The 17350-nt window shown below is 51.1% G+C and overlaps 1 protein-coding gene across 2 annotated transcripts in view; it reads right to left on the reverse strand.

Annotated features, from left to right (window-relative positions):
- Positions 1–17350, reverse strand: part of JPH3 (junctophilin 3) — a 56089-nt gene that overhangs the window by 6881 nt on the left and 31858 nt on the right. Inside the window, exons 3-4 of one of the 2 annotated variants that reach the window (XM_062631089.1) lie at positions 12088–12212; positions 6197–7116 (exon numbers count right to left, since the gene is read on the reverse strand). In XM_062631089.1, the coding sequence (XP_062487073.1) occupies positions 6197–7116; positions 12088–12212 (1045 nt within the window). The remainder of the gene's footprint in view (positions 1–6196; positions 7117–12087; positions 12213–17350) is intronic. The other variant, XM_062631090.1, reaches the window with a different exon arrangement.

Consider the following 17350-nt stretch of genomic DNA (forward strand, 5'->3'; position numbering starts at 1 on the left):
ATCTTCCTCCTTATTCCCAGGTAATTACATTTATACTTGCATGGACACATGTATGTGCTATGGCCATTTGGGATTGGGGTTTGAGCCTGTTTGAGATAAGAGAAATAAGGAAAAGCCAGTCATGCTTGTGTTAGGAGACCTGGGGAAGACTCCCTTCTGATGGGGGAAAAATGTAAGTGGAAAAACCTGAAGCAGGAAGACTGAGAGGACCACAGAGTTAAGACACGGGGTTTAGTCCCAAGGAGGCTGACACCAATAAAGCCCCCAGGCTGCTTTCCCAGCACAGTGGTCCAAAGGCAGATAGATGGAGCACCTCTGTTCACAGCATTGAGCCGAGTCTGAGATGCAGGCGAAGCTTCACAATTCGGTGGGTGCCTGTTCAGGACAGAGGGAACACCTAGCTGTGTTTTTATTTGCACTCTTCAGGGATAAAGGTCCCTAACTTCTCTGAAGAGAGCACTCCACATTGAGGTAAATCTCTTCAAGAATAACCCCACAGCTGGAAGAAAAGGCAGCCATCCACACCTGCATCAGTAAGGAGGAGCCAAGTGCCACGCTCCATCCCTCCCACCCTGCTCCATCAAAGCCTGGACTGAGTCCCCTGCCTGGGTACCCTCCCTCGGCCCGGCTCCGGCTGCACAGTGCGCTCCAGCAGAGCCTGTGCTGGATGCAGATTGGCTGCTTCCTCCTCACTTTCCCCAGCGACAGCGAAACCTGCTCGGAATATCTTGATGGAGAATACGCCCCTCACGCAGGGAGTGAGCAGGGAAGATGCTGCAGCTGCTGGAATCCCTCCCTGCCTCCCTGGCGGGTACCTGGCACTGACAAGGGGGTGTCTCTGACATCCCCAACCCAGCAGATGCTTGCAAGCTCCATTTGCTGCAACTGTTTGCCCTGTTTTTTTTTGCAGTAAGAGGCAGGATTGTCAGCAAACAGCTGAGAGCACAGAGATCCTATCCAACAGCCTGTGACAATGGAAGCAAATGACAGGGCTGGCTGTGGGGTGGGTTTTTTTTGCCTACTGCCCTTCCATCAGGCCTTCTCAACGAGATGAGATGGGGATTTTAAGGAGCCAAGTCTCGAGCCTACTCACATCTCCAAGGGTGCCTTTAGTGAGGCCACCATGTGTCCCTATGAGTCTTCACCTGAATGTCCGTGATTGCTCCTGCCAAATGAGGACAGCAGATGAATCAGGCTCCATTCGTGCCTGACTGCCTGAACACTAGCCCTTCTTGCAGGCACGCTGAGGACCTCTGTGCCTAAAACACTTCTTCTCCCTTTTACAAGCTGCAGATGTTCGGCACCTGCAGGAAAGGACATATATATCTTCCCCCCCCCCAGCCCTAAAAATGTGATGTGTTTTGTGCTTGTGGGTTAAAGGGTTGCTGGCATTTTAGAAAGCCCCTTTCCTTTTCCAGTGCCTCAACAATTCCTCTTTTCCTTTCCCAATCTAAAAAGATCTTCTCAAAGGCCCTAGGAACCTGTGAAGCATGCAGGCACAGGCTGAGCTTTGCACCTTGTGGGCATTTAAGGGCAGAAAGGGTGGTGATGTTCCTGTAAGTCCCTTAATCCAACAACATCGACACTGATCCTTGTGTGTTGGCTTCCATTTTCATCTGCCTGAATGGTGACAATTGACGTGAGTTTGTACTGTGGATGCAGGGGTCAGTGCACACAGAGGCACAGAAAGATCAGGTGGCTTTAAATGTAATTTTAAAGGGCTTCTATGACTGTAGTGTGAGCTTGATGACCCTGAAACCCCAAAGTCCCCTGACAGTGAACACCAAGCAGTGCGGAATTTCATCAATGCTATTGAGCGCTGGGCACACGAAGTGACCTTTATAAGAGCAATTTTCAAATACTGATGTGCAGCCCCTATGAAGAGGGGCTCTGGGAGCATCTCTTTAAGGGGCTGGTGAAAAATGGCTCAGAAGAACAAAGTTCCCATAGCTTGTATAGCAACCAAGAGGTTGCATCATAACTTATATAGCAACCTAGAGCAACATCTGTCTCTTCTGCAGAGGTCTGCCTCCCCACTGGGGCCCATGTTACAAGAGGCTGGGCTCCAAGGGACCCTGCAGCCCTTCCAGCCTTGTTTCTAAGATAGAAATCAAGGCCAGTGACCATTTCAAGACTGTATTTCTGCAAGGCCAGCATCCCCATCCTGCTCCCACGAGCCCTACCAGAGGTGTGCTTGCTCTCAGAGCTGAAGCTGGCATTCCAACACAGAGCCAGCCCACTGGCCTCACTGATGGAGTGTGTAGAGCTGTTTTTTGGCAGATTACTTTTAAACCAAGATTAAGGTGTGAGGGTGACCTCAGCCCTGCGTAGGGATACTACACTTAGGGCAAAAATAGCCCTACCGAGCTAAGAGCATCCTTCCCATTCCTTGGCAGCACCTTTCTGAAGCAGCCCAGCTGTCTGGGAGATGAGAAATGCCCTTTCCAAGGAGCAGCATCGCAGATGGCAGTGCTGTGGATCACAGGGAAGCAGGCTGTCATGCAAGCTGAAGCAGCGTGGGCACACACATGTGCACACACACGCATACACACAGCCAGCCCTTCCTGGGAGCTGCTGGCAGTCCAAAGAGGAGGGCTGTCTTGGGATAGAGTAAGAAATAGGGATTTTGGGAAGCTGGAGAGACTTAATTCTGTGTGGAAAGACCCAGAGCATGAGGATGCAGTGGTTCTGTCGCAGGGCTAAGCATCCGTGTGTGCAGTGTCACCGAGTGCACACCAAGGAAGGTGGATGTGGGGGCTGTGGGGTAAATCCTTCCCTTTAGCCTTCGTCTCCTCTTCCTCAGGGACTCATGCTCATTGAAGTTTGAAATGCCCTCAGGTCCTTGCTGGTGGGTGCAGGCAGGCTCACAGTGCTAGGCAGGAGGTAGGAACACAAATCACTGCATCCCCCATTGCTCTCCTACACCTCTTTCCCCTGCTCCTCTCCAACCACCCCTCTCTGCCAGGCCACTGGAACAAAACCCTGCTAGCACAGTGCAATTCTTGCTAGAACAAATTGTTGCTGGCATTGTAGGTTATTTAAATCCACATATTATCTCTTCCTCTGTATTACATTAGCTTCCTCCCAAACCTTCGCCATCTGTTCCACCCTCGGTTATGAATGTGAGAAAACTGAACATGCTGCTCCACAGCCATAGCACTTTAAAAGTATGATGTGCATCCTAATGGCTTTTCTGTGTGCCTTTCCATGCAGGCTGTGACCCTTCATTAGTGCCTGGGATTCACTCGGAAGAGCCATTAATGTTATGTTGCATTAGGGGATATTTACCTCCAGCTCAAACCCACCTCATTGGGTGGGAGGTTTATGTATGTGCAGGCTGGGGTCTGCTTGCCTTGGGCTGGGTGGGGAGGGACATCGGTGCCACTCACACCAGTGATCTCCCCAAGGGATGTGTGGCTCTCAGCAAGGAGAAATGGTGGCTCCATCCCTCCTTTGGGACCTGCGTCTGTCCCAGCTCCCTGCTGCCACGCAAGGTCACATCATGAGAGGTGCTGGACCACCTGTGAGTCCCACAGACTTCAACAGGGTTGATGTCTGTGCAATTACTGCTGCTGCTTTTCCCCTCTGGAAGCCTGTCAGGCTCCTAATGCTGCCTGTCATTCCTCTGGTGTTTCACAGGCATCTGCTCTAGCAGGGAAGGACAGCCTGGTCTGGCCTCAGCACCCGCTGGTTTGCTCAGTGGTGTGTGCTCAGGGCTGGCTTCACTGTGTGTCCTACAGTGCAGTCCCCCAACAAACACACTGTGTTCAGCTCTTCCCTAATGCCGTGTGGGTGCTTCCGAGCCTGCGCTGCAGCCTGCAGGATGAATAGGAAGCCGGAAAGCTACAGGGCTCTGTGCGGGGGTGATTTATCCACAGCCACAGCAGGGAAACCACAGCAGATCTGTAGTTCAGTCCCCCCTGCATCCCGGGTGCTCACGGCTGCGGATGTCCCCGCTCCCTCCTTTTCCCCACCCATTTGCTCTCATTCCTCGTCTGCAGGTGCTGATACCTTTGCTCTGCCAGCGTCTGGAGGAGCAGGGATGCTTTAGGGGTGTCAGCGGTGATGATACATTACAGAGAATGATGCTTTCTACCCCAAAATTTCAGCATAACTGATAAATGTAGTTTCAGTTTCATGATCCCTGTCTCCCAAACAACCAAGCGTCATCTTCTGCTGCCCTGACAAGGAGATTTAGCTCCTATCTTCTGCCAGAGCCTGACATGTCACCATCTGAGAGTTACAGACTTTCTTTTGCCTGAGTAGGTATGGCCTGGGCTGGGGGAAATTCAGCACCATAGGATCCCTCCTGTGTTGGGCACTTGACAAGAGGCAGTTTGGCACGGTGGTGGCTTCCCCATTGCTCCCATCAGATCCCCATCACCTCCTTTAGCAACAGCAAACCAGTGGGGAGAACAAGTGCTCTCAATGTAAGTCTAAGAGTCATCAAAAAGCAGGCCTGCAAAGGGTCTGAAAATCACACAGCTGAGCCTTCTCCCAAGGCAGGTTCAGCTCTGACCAAGTTATATTTGAGCTGCAGATGTCCAACCAGGTTTTAGATCACTTCCTCCCTCCCTGCCACCACGGCCTCCCCTGGCAATTTATTGTCATAGAATCATAGAACGGTTTGGGTTAGAAAGGACCTTAAGACCATCAAGTTCCAACCCACTGCCATGAGCAGGGACACCTCACACTAAACCATGGCACCCAAGGCTCTGTCCAACCTGGCCTTGAACACTGCCAGGGACGGAGCATTCACAACTTCCTTGGGCAACCCATTCCAGTGCCTCACCTCCCGAACAGGAAAGAACTTCCTCCTTATATCCAACCTGAACTTCCCCTGTTTCAGTTTTAACCCGTTACCCCTTGTCCTATCACTACAGTCCCTAATGAAGAGTCCCTCCCCAGCATCCCTATAGCCTCCCTTCAGACACTGGAAGCTGCTCTGAGGTCTCCACGCAGCCTTCTCTTCTCCAGGCTGAACAGCCCCAACTTTCTCAGCCTGTCTTCATACAGGAGGTGCTCCAGTCCCTGATCATCCTCGTGGCCTCCTCTGGACTTCCTCCAACAGTTCCATGTCCTTTTTATGCTGAGGACACCAGAACTGCACACAATACTCCAGGTGAAGTCCCAGCTCACTAGTAATGGCTAACGGGTAACCACTGCCTCTAACACTTGAATGTAAGCCCATCAATACAGTTCATTGAGAATGGTTTATTCCCTTCCACTTTTCAGCAGCTGCTTATGTGTTTGAAGATTGCTGTCTCCTCTTCCCTACACTGCACACCTCCAGCAGGCAGTTGGTAATGCCCAACATGTCCTTGTCTATCCCAAAGCAAGGAGCTCGGGACTGGATTTCTCACAAAGGTTACCCTCTGAGTCCCACAAGCTATGCCCCTGCTTAGAAAGTGTGCTTGTGCTCCTCACAGTGGAGTGATAGTATAGTATATAGATTGTAGAGGTGCAGATACCGACATAAATAGTATAGCTATATATATATAGGTATAGGTATAGATAGCACAGACTGATGTTTGGCTGTAATCTCTGTCACCCTGATCTGCAGAGCTCTAATAGCCCACTACCCTTGCTGTGCTTGTGCATTGCTTTCCCTGCCTTGGTGTCCTTCCTAAATTGCATCCTCTTGTCTGCAGTTTGCCAAGACCCTTTCGCATTGCATCCCCCCTCCTGGCTCACATCCACACACCAAAAACCCCTGAGCTGTATTGCACCACGCAGATCAGCACAGGAAACCCAAGCAGCGATCAGCTCAGGAGCACAACCACTTTGCAATGTCCCCTGCTCCGTGGCCATGGCTCTCTTCTTCACCTGGGTCAGGCCTCTGCTTCAGCAGGCAGTGCCATCATGTAGCAGCAGAATGACTGAGAGCCATGGGAGGTTCACACAGTGCCCAGATACCACGATTTAAGCACTGGTGTTGCAACAGGGTCATGCCATGCTCTTGGGCCAGCAAGAAGTTCTGTTGCCATAACCAAACCACCAGGAAGCATCACCAACACCTTTCCTGCAGCTCCCACCAGGATGTTGTGCAGAGAAAACCCTTCCAGCACACACCATTATGCAGGATGGGAGAAGGGATGAGCAGGGATTCAAGGCACAAACCCACTGCAACTTTGGGGTCCACCACCACAACAGCTCTGCATTGCGTTGATGTCAACACACAGTTTCACCTACTTACCGTACTGGATTTGAGAGCATCCCCATTGTCTTCTTCAGATTCTAGTGCAACAGGTAAAGATTTCTGTGGAGGGGAGAAGGTTAAGTCCCACCTTAGTAGCCGAGGTTCAGCTTTGTCCCCGAATCTCAGGTTTTCCAGTTTCTGCACCGTGGGTTCTGCAGAGGAAGCTGGCCTGAAATTCTCTTTGTTCTGGGACTTAGACCTCAGTCTCTGAACCCCGTAGCCCCGGTCTTCCCCACGGTGGTCATCAGCCATGCTCCTGCAGGGTCCTCCTTTGCTATAGTGTCTTTTTTGGGTGTGAATCTCTTGCATATAAGAATCCATCCTCATGAGGGGCTTCATCTCCATCTCGTAATTGCTCATCTTCTCCTCTTCTAGCTCAAGCAGTTTGGAGCTCCCTGAGCTGTGGTTGTGGGACCTGTGGTGGGAAGTCCATGAAACTGTGGCTGGGGAATCTGTCCACCTCTCTCTTTGCTTGTGGTTGGAGGCCGAATGTTTGTGTCCTCCACTCCGACCTCTGTAGTCTTCAGGGACCGAGGCTGACCCCATCTGCCCGCTGCGCAGCATCCCGCTTCTCATGCCGCGAGTCCCACCGACCTTCTCTTCGCTCCAGCTGTTGGGTCGCAAGTAATCCCCTCCGCGTCCCTCCAGCAACATCTGGATCTCCCCACCCCTCTCTTCATCCACCGAGACCTGCCTGGAGAAGTGAGCGCTCTTGTTCCTGCAGGAAGGACCCAGGGGCGGCGTGGAGGAGGGACTGGCAGGGAAGCTCTGCAGCGGGCTGTCATCCGGAGTCAGGTCGGACGGGGTGGTCCCTTTGCGGTACAACTCGGGGCTCTCTTGTTGGAGAGGCGTCCCGGTGGAGAGGACCTCAATGTCATCGCTCGAGTTCTGGCGCTTCGGTCTCTGGCATTCGAGCCCTTTTGGTGCAGTCATCGAGAGGGAAAAAGAGAGGGAGAGAGAAATGCAACAGGGTTATTTCTGTTCTGTGGGCACCCACCAGGTTTTTCATGGCAGAGAATAGGGCTGGGAGTGCTGGACAGCAGGAGAACCGCAAGGCAAGATCAGGACAGCAGCAGCGGAGCTCAACACACAGATTTTTCTGAGAGAAAAGGCATTGTTGGTTTTACACCAATCCTGCTGTCACCACAGCATCCACAGCTCTGCAGCATGGGAAACAGTTCTGCATCCGCTGCAGGCATTGTCAAGACAGATGCATTCTGCACTAACGATGCGATTCTCCACTGCTGTTAACCTAAGGGCTACCAAGCCTTTTAGGAAACACCTTTAGCCTCCACAGTTCTCACCACCCCTGCTGCTAGTGGGTGCCCTGCTTGCTTGGGGATGTGCATAGGAGAACCACAGCCCCAGCAAGGTGGGGAAGCTGCTTATGATGCAGAGCTGCTGAGAGCCTTGTGCCCTGCCGCTTCTCTGTAGCTCTATAGCTCTGTAGGGCTCTATAACCCTGCTTTCCCTGGCAGGTTGCAGGGATGGGCAGCTTGCAGCCCTGTGTGAAAGCATCCTGTGCTGCTCCACATTAAGCAGTCACTCTAAGCCCACTAAGGGTGTTAAGGTGATTTTTGGAGATCACCCTTTTCCATCAGTTCCCACGCGAGCATAAGAGGGGAAATGTGAGATGAACCCATGGCTCACCCTGTGCCCTGTGTGCATGTGTGTGCTGGGTGCTGCTGGGTTCACCCCGTGCCCAGCTCACTGCCCACAGCCTTCACACCTCTCCCTGGATGGGAAACACATTGGCTTTGCAGCTGGGAGGTAAAGAGAATCTCACCTGCATGTTTACACTGGGAGATGGCCTCATCCATGCAGATGTGAGAGCCTCCCATTAAAATAAATCCTCCCATAAAATCCCCCCCCAAGCCATATATCAAACAGCTTTCCTGCCCTGGACACACGAGGAGGACATGGATGTTTCCCCATGCAGCCCTCCTTGCTGGATGCGGTGGAAACCACATGGGTGGCTGTGCCTCTCGTGTTCAGGCAGGAGCAAGGTAGCACGTTCGGTGCTGTGCGTGTTCAATAATCAGTACAGAATGCATTTCATCCTTTCTGAGCCCAGAGCACCCCTAAGATAGCATCTCCCTGGAGACAGGGACTCGGAGAGGGTTTCAAACAGGAGGTGAGCATCTGGCATTAAACACATTGCTTATACTGAAGTATTTCAAGGGGGTACAAACTAATAGCATTAATTCTTCTTTTACCCTCTCAAGGCACAGTTGTTCCAGCTAAACCCATGCGAAATTAGGTGAACAATTTGATAAATACATTAACTGCCTAATGCCCCTGAAATGCATCTAATTGCAATTGCTATGGCTTGGCAAGAAATGAATCTCTAAAAGGAAGATCTCAGTTTATTACTGTGGTTTAAAAGTGCATGCTCAGAAGCTCTCCACAATTCTGCTAAGCAATTTTCTCTATCGCATCTTCTTGGGCGGGTGCTGCTGCTACTGCTGGCATGTGCTGTCCCCATGTCCCACCATGCCGTGGTCTGGATACACCCAGGGAATGTTGGGAACATGCAGATGGATGTCCCCATGGAACCACTTGCAGGGGAGGTAAAAAGTAACAAGGCTGCTTGGAAATTTCCTATTGAGGCAATTTCTCAATGGGAAATTGTTTCCTAATGACTGTCAAGGTTTTTGGTACTATTTGCTATAGAAAAATCAGTCTGGGGACAACACTCCTGTTTCACTCTTAGTTTGTTCCCTTCATTCCTGTTTATCTGCCTCCAGGGATTTATCTGGAGCCCCCAGGCAGTCCCTGTACTAGTGGGAAATTGTCATGAGGACCAAGGTGCAGTTCACCCCCTCCGCCTTCACACAGAATAACTGTCTCAGGGCAAAAATAGAGACTTGTTTTTGTGGGTGTTGTTCAGAAGTTCCTGTTCCAGCCACCCTCTAATACCACAGATGGGAAACTGAGGCAGGGAGGGGATAAATGGCTTCCTATGAGAAAGCTGTAAACTACTGAAACGGGCTCACCCGAGACTTGGGGTGTCCCAGACTTTGACCGATCTTCCCCAGTTCAGGTCCCCAGGACTCTTGCTGGGATTGCAGGGATTTGAAAGCTTCCCACCAGCTCAAACGACCCCAAAGCTGAGCTCCAACAGCACAACCAGCCACAAAACACCCGCTGCTCCTGTGCTTTCGCACTGACCCCTGGTCCCCTGAGTCCAGCGATGGAGGCAGGAGAGCCCAATGATGCTCCAGCATCCTCATCCTGGAGTCCTGCACGAGGGACCACCTTCTTAAGCACCTTCACATCCTAAATCTTTCCCACCCACAACTGCAACGAGCTGAGCTAAATCTGCTTCTCCATGGGTTAATTCCCTGACTTCTGCAGCCCTGGGTGGCAACGCTATGGCACAGCTGCCCCTCCAGCCCCAGAGCTCTACAGGGATGCAGGCATTTCCTTGCGGAGGAATTTGACAGATGCATGGTGCCGTCTTGCCAGCTTTCGACACCCGAGGATGTGCAACAATTATTCTGAGCTAAAATTAGTCACAGAGCACGTGATGTTCCTGGAAGAACGGTTGTGAGAGCACGAAGGAGGATGCAGAGCACCAAATCTGGATTTCCAGCAGGACTGAGGCAGCCGTGCCTGGCCACAGCATCTTCAATGCCCCTGAGGACCCATGTATGGGATCTGGGAGCAGTGCTGAGCTCCTTGGGGAGTCACTTCACCAGCATCATCCAGCCCATGGGCTGACCCAGCTGGCACCTGGCAGAGCCAGCACCAGGGATGCACAACCATGGGGAGCATGATGGGGATATGGATGATCCCCCCCACAGACAGAGATGGAAAACCACAGGGCATGCAGGGAACTGAGCATGGTTGTTTTTGTTTTGTACAGGTACAAGCCTTGCAGCACTGCTGTGGCATGTCTGGGGCTGCTGGAGCCACTGCCTGTGGGTTTGGAGTCTGCATCTCTTCAAACAGGGGCTGTGCTGCAGGGATGATCTGGACCAGGATGCCTGCGGGGCAGACAGTGAGGTGGGCATCAAATGCCCTGTGGTGCTGTGAGGGTGAGTGGCACACGGTACCCACAAAACCTTGCAAGATGGGCATGTCCAGCAGCCATGGTGCTGTGCAATATGGGTACATCCAGCATCCATGATGCTGAGCAAGGAGGACGGCAGGCAGTGCCTGCAGCACTGTGCAAGGTGGGCATATACAGCCCCTGAAAGGCCATGCAGTGTGGTGGCAACTCATCCCCTCCCTGCTGCAGCTCCCCCAGCCTGAGGTTATGGGGTCTGTGGGGTGATGTGGCTGCTCACAGTTATTATCTGCTTGAGTTGGTCTTGGGTGCTCCCAGGTTTCCCAATTCATCTTGGATGGTGTGTTTGTTTTTTAATGCGCTCTAAGTGGAAACTCCTTCCCCCCCCCCTTCACTCACACACAACCCACCCAGACACGAGCATCAGAAACAAGCCCCAGCACAAGTCAAGCACCATGTCCCTGTCTGGAAGCTAGTAAAAAATGTATTACCTAAAAATATCTTTCCAAGAGGCGATTTAAAACCAGCAAAAAGTCTCTTGGCAAGAGGAAATGGAGATGAGGAATATTTCAGGGCTGAAGAAGCCCCTGGGACCATGCAGCCCTGTGAAAAATCTCAGATCTTGATACACAAATTGGACCTCTGCAGGAGGAGAAATGCCAAGGGGTGTTTGAACAGAGCTGCGCCTTCCACCAGCGAGCAGAGAGCTGTGTGGGGCTCTGCATCCTCTGCCAGGGGGATGCTTGAGCCCCCCAAATGCCCATCTGCATCTGGACATGTCCTGGAGGAGGGTTTTCTACCCCTAACACCCACCCCAGGCAGGTTCGTGGCTGGAGCCAGACCTCAGCCCCTGTCTGGCTCATCGCTGCTGAGCCATGGGATGCTCCCAGCCACTCTCCTGCAGCCACTGCGGTGAGGTGAGGACTTGTGCATGGGCTGGCTGGTCCAAAGGATGCAATGAGCCCTTTTCCCTGGCCTCAGGGAATGGCACCAACGTGAGTCACCAGCGCCAGGCCCTTGAGCAATTAAACCGAATGAGTAATCTTCAGTTAGAGAGCTGGAAGGGGGAGAAAATAATGATAGACGCCTCCTAATGAGGGTTCCGTGCAAGGAAAACTTCTGAATAAAGCCATTCATATGGATTAATTACTGTGTTAATCATTGCTGTAGGGACTTGGAGCTTTCCACTCCCACTTGCAGCAGCCCCTCTGGGTAGGCACAGCCTTCATGGGGTGAATCCACCCTCTGTACCCGCCGGGCACAGACCCCATGGCTTTGCTTTGGCTTCCTCCTCCCTGAGCCTTTGGTGAGCCTGAGCCTCTTGTCCATGAGTGAAAATTAGGCCAAACCAGCAAGAAACGTCGAAGGTGATGGAGGTAAGGAAGAGCCACCAGGCACACCTCAAACACACATTTCCCCAACACCATTGCAACTGATTTGTACACTTAAGTGAAGGATTAGCTACCCATGCATGGGAAACCAGGAACCATAAGAGCCATGGGGGTAAAATCAGTGACCACCCTCGGAACATTTGTCTTTGCATTTGGGATTTTTCTGTGCAACCATCAAAGGCTGTGAATTAAAAAAATGGGTGTGTTTTGGTGTGGAAAGAGGAGATTCCTGTAACAACAGGACTGCACAGGGCGGAAGTATTGGCTACCAAAAACCTTGTGCTAAAACCCCTGAAAACGGGTGTTTTGGGGCAGTTTCCCACCCAGAGAGTCCCAGTGAGGACCACGGACTGCAGGCACAGATTGAGGGTGTCTTGGGTCATTCCTGGGAGGGTTGGGGTCTCCGCAGGGCTGAGTGGGGCAGAGAGTGGCACAGTGCCGAAGCCCCGTCCATGGTGCCAGGCAGAGCAGGGACATGCACTGACCGTTCTCCCTGTGCTGGAAGGAAGGCGAAAACTCTTTGGCAGTGATCCTGGCGATCCGTGCTTCCTCCTGAGCTTTCTGCGCCGCTGTCACAGCCGCCTCTGCCTTGGCCCTGGAGTGAGAGGTCCTGCAAGGCAACCAGAGAGACAAGGACCACGTTAGGCAGCTTCCCTAGAAGACCAAGGCACGGAGAAGCACAAACTCCCCCCATGAAACCCCTTTGTTCCATTCACTGTGGCAGAGGAGCCACCACCAGTAGCTGGGGCTCATTGGGGAACTGGTGATGCTGCAACAACGTGTTCATGAGCTGCTTCTCAGCCTGCAAATCACCCAGGTTGTTTGGAAATAGGGGCAGGATGCTCTCCTGGGGATGCATCGACCCAAAACAGGCTGGTACCCTCCACACATCCCTGCCTGACAGACAATCTCTGTGTGCATCTTCCCGCAAGGCCCTGGGCCTGAAGACCCAAATTTAAAGCTGTTGTTGGTTGCTTTTTAATGAAAAAAAAAAAGAATTTGTTTGGGATGAAAAAGTGAACATTTCCACCCCCACCACGTTTTGCATGGAAGTAAATGCAAGTGTCACCAAGAGCAGAGGTAGGAGTGGGGTCTTGCCATCAGTACCACCTCTACCACCCCTTAACAGAGCTTGGCAGGGAGGCTGGACAAGACGATCTCCAGAGATCCCTCCAACCCTATGGATTCTGTGATTCAGTGGTTCTGTGGTTCTGTTACCAGGACGTTGTTTTTCATCTGGATGTGTGACTGTCCCCTGCACTCACCCATTACCGGCAATTCCCCAGACGCTCATGTTGGACAATGTTCCACCACTCAGGATCTACACTCTGCTATCTGGCCCCTCTGCAGTGTTCCTGCAGACATCCTTTTTGAGGCTGGTTTGCCCCTTCCGCTTAGCTGAGCTATGGAGGCACTTTATAAACGCCTGTTCCTACCCACCCTTGTGCAGGCAGCGTTATAAATAGCTCCACTGATTTCTTTTCCCTCCAAAATCAGGCCCTCCATCTCCTTTAATCATTCCTTTTCCTCTGCCACTCTCTGAATTCCCCCTAATTTTTCGACATCTGCTCGGAGAGGAGTGCCATTTCTGACGAGCTCCTATAAATGGAAAATAGGGCTAGTAATGCACCCGCCGTTGCACCGTGCAGCCCACAGGGATACGGAGCCGGGTGCGCGTGCGCCTGTGTGCTGTCACCCCTTTGAGCCCGGTCCCTGTTCCTGGAGCTGACCTGTCAACTGTTTTCAGGTGCTGACAAGTTGTCTTTGTTCCAATAAGTGCTTTACGTGTATAAATTGCCTGCTTTGGAGTAGCTGAGGGAGCAGAGACAACCTGTTCTCACAGAGCTATTGAAGGTGGCAGTGGGGCGGTGGTGATGCTGTTACAGGTCCTGCGGGTCCCCTGTGACAATTGCAACCAAAAATTGGGTTTAAGGCTTTTTATACCCACCCTGGGTCCAGCACTCACTCTGCTCAACACTCATGCAGAGCTGGAGGAGTGGACAAGCACGGTACAGCCCCATCCCCTGGCAGGTATCTCAGCTCAGCTCGCCCAGGAGGACCAGGGATGCTCAGTGCAGCAAACTGCTGGGAGAGGAGGCGTGAACTGCTCCTAATGTGCTCAGTTGGAACCACCCCAGTGCCACCTGAGGCTTAAAATTAAGATGCTGACTCTGAAAGGTTGTTGAAACCTTAGCTGGCATCTTCCACAGGAGCTTCTCGGTGGTCTGGATGTTGGCTCCCAAAGATCCTCCGTCCATTTATCCCTCCACCATCTCCTTGGACTGAAAACTGCTCAGGGAAGGGACTGTTCCACCCATGCTGCAGCACATTTATAGAGCCGGCTGCTGGTCCCTGCTGGCCTGATACAAAGGATTGATAACGTCTGAGAGCATCTGAACCAAACTCAGCAGGCAAGATTAAACAGTGCCTTCCTAAACTCCTCCTTGGAGATGCAGCTGGAGGCAGTTATCTGCCATTGCTTGACAGGGAAGGAGGCTGGAATCACTGAAAAGCAGCTTGTGCCACTTCCAAGGGGTCCTGGGGGCACACAAAGGTGTCTGCAGAGTGGGAGGTTATGCTGGTAAAGCAGACATGTAGCCACTACCCAGGTCATGCTCCCCTCTCCAGCACTCATCACCTCCCATTTTTTCACCAGAATGGGTCAAAATCACCATCCCTTGGGGATGAATGGATTTGCATCCCTGGCAAACTCACTCCAGAGACTTCTGGACCGATTCATCTCTGTGGACTGCAAGATCAGCCCAGGAAGAGCAGCAGCTTGGGGCTTCGGTGCAGAAAGTGTTAAAAATCAATCACATTAATTAAGCCATCCCCAACCTGAAACGTACTCGATACCCACAAAGCGGATGTAACGCTGAGCACTGCACAGAGTCACAGCAGGCTTAATTGTTTGTAATGCTCTCTAAGATGCTTGAAGGAGACGCGCCGTCGGAGTGAAAAGCAGAATTATGGTGATCTATACGTTGCATAATAAAAGACATAAGTATTCCCAAATAAATGCAAGTAATCCAGTTAGTGCTCGCATGACTTTGTCACATCCTAAATTTAACAGCTGTCTCCTCTATACGTGCCTGCTGCTCACAGCCTGCGCTAAATCTTAATTCCCCAGTTAACTGCTTGAGTTTATTTCCTTGCAAAGTAGAAACCCCCTCAACACATAGATGGGGCTCAACCTAATCGCTCTTCTCCTGCCCTAAATCTTTGCTGGACTGAAACGTCACCCTGGAAGCCACAAAACAAGGCTGGATCCTTCCCTACGGATTCATCACAGCTGGAGGAGGAGGCTGGGGATGCTTGGAGGTGGGAGGAATTAAACAGATCCTCTTGCATTGCTCCTTAGTTACCTCCTGTGGTGTCTTCCATCCTGTGATGAGCCCACTGGACAAATGATGTTATTTGCAAGAGCACAGTGCTCCTATCATCTCATCTGAGCTGATAAAAGGTTGCACATCTGCTGGAAGATTCCTTCTACCACCGCTGGATGAGCAAGGGAGAGGGAAAAACACATCCTGGGTTGTGGAGACAGCCAGAGCTCCCTGAGCATCGGCACCCCCAAGCACAAAGGGACTTCTGAGGATAGCTACAACCTCTACATCATGTTTTAGTGCACATCATCAGATTTTAGTGCACATCCAAGCTGATCCCGGGGTGGGCGTTTTGGGATGGGGCTGGGAAGAGCCACAGTGAGGATGGCAAGGGGTGGTTTACAGATCTTGAGATGCAAGGGTCTGGTTTGGGTTGGGGCAAAGAGTCCACATTGGATCTGGCTTGGAATATGTTACTTATGGAGTTTTGCCAAGCTGACTCCTGGGAGGATGACCGGGCAAGTGGTCCAACTGGCAAGAAGAGCTGGCAGAGGAGGCAGGGAGAAAGAGCAACCAGATTCCTTTGCAGATCTCTTGTGATTTGGCCAGAACCGACAAGGGAAGGGATAATATCTGCGAATGGTTCGTAATGCCAACTTTATCAGCTCCATCTAATCCACAAGAAGCTGGAATAAACTGATTTGCAAGGAAGAACTTGGCTTTTTAGGAATGCCAACAGCTACTGGCCTGGATTTGCTTGAGCAAGGCATAAGGGCTTCTGTTGCAAATCCAATGCTCAGGGCCAGTTTAGCCGAAAAAGGGTGAACTCTCAGCAAAATCTGTGGTACCTGATGGTTTCAGCAAAAACAGGAAGCAAAATTAGAACCAGGCAAAGTTTGAGTGGTGATTTGGTTAATGAACCGCTTTGGTAGGGGGACAAGTGGGACAAACTGCTTAAAAATTAGGCTGGAAAACAGAATAAGTTTCCAGAACACCAGAAACGCCCCTGAACAGAGGTGGGTCTGTCTGGGAGTTGTAAATGTGACACCTGTAACTGTATGGATGGTAACTGCTGTCACAAGAAACCTGTTTTGTTTCTGAGTCCATCTCCTCTCTCGTGCAGTGATGGGCGAGCTGGAAGCAGATGAAGGATTTGCCATCTTTATTCCTTTCTTTCTTGCATTCCTGTGTGGAAAACACGCTCTTCCTCCTCAATAAAAAGCAGGTAGCAGACTCTGAGCAGAAGCATTTTTGGGCCGAAGGAAGGTATGTCCTGGATGCAGGGGGAAATCTGCATTGCTTGTGGTTTAAATGTGAAAAAGTGTCATTTGGGCAACATTTCTGGAAAAGAAGGTCTGTTTTCCAAAATTCAGCTTTTGCTGGGGGATTTATGTTCTTTTGCAAGCACATTGCTTGCTTCTGTGGTGCCCCTGAGAACTCAAAGCTTGGCTGAGGGACCCCCTCCTTGGTGGGATTTAGGCTTTCATACTTCCCTTCATATAGGGAAGTATGAAAGTGCTGCTTTACTGTTGGGATCCTGCTGTGGGGATGAAGATCTCCAGCACTCCTCCATCCCATGCCAAGGGCTGAATAGAAACCTCCCCTGAACTCTCCAGATAGTTCCAACTCCTCAACAGGAGCACATCACAACAAGCACTAAACCCTTTGCTCAGTACTGACCTGATTTCAGCAGGACTGTTAGGTCTTAACCTGTTCTATACTGCCACTACACCTATAATTCAACCCCCCTGCAAGGGAGCTCATAAAACCCCCAAGCTCCTGGTAACTACAAAGGGATCCACTGTCTTCTCCCTCTTTGTTTTCCATTTCTTAGCTCAGATGGAGGGGCAGAAGAGAGGGACACACTGATCTCGTCGTCCAGAACTTAGAAATGAAGTAAGAAAGCTGAGATAGAAAGAAAATTACTAAAACGATTATTAAAGCCTTCTTCTGTTCAGCTTTTTAAACTCTTCCTACCATATAAGAGGAGAAAACCCTGCAGTCCCTATTTTTATGGCAAACCTGCCATGTGGTGTCTCCATTGGAGGCTTCACTTGAGCAGATGAGCACTGCTGGCTCGTAGGCACTCACGAGTGGTGAGGATGGAGTTAACCAGCCAGTGAGCTCATCCTGGGACATAATGAACAGCCTCAAGTTTTCCTAAGGGGCCAGGCTGGCTCCATCCGATTCACTTTGTCTCTCAGGTCAATATGTAATCAGGCAGCTTTTTGTTTTGTATTTTTTAAAGGCATCTTTATCTTCCTATAGGATGCCTCCATTACAGAGGTTCATGCATTTTTCAAATGGCAAAATTCAATTAAAACACACGCTAGCTGCAAGAAAATACTACAGGAAAAATTCAGAGATAAATTTGCAGGGCATTTAAGACCCAGTGGTTTGCTCTTCCCTCCAAGTCCAGCTC

The sequence above is a fragment of the Pezoporus occidentalis genome, unplaced genomic scaffold (genome assembly GCF_034315485.1).
Source record: "Pezoporus occidentalis ecotype Australia unplaced genomic scaffold, CSIRO_AGI_Poc_V1 ctg367, whole genome shotgun sequence".
Lineage (NCBI taxonomy): Eukaryota > Metazoa > Chordata > Aves > Psittaciformes > Psittacidae > Pezoporus > Pezoporus occidentalis.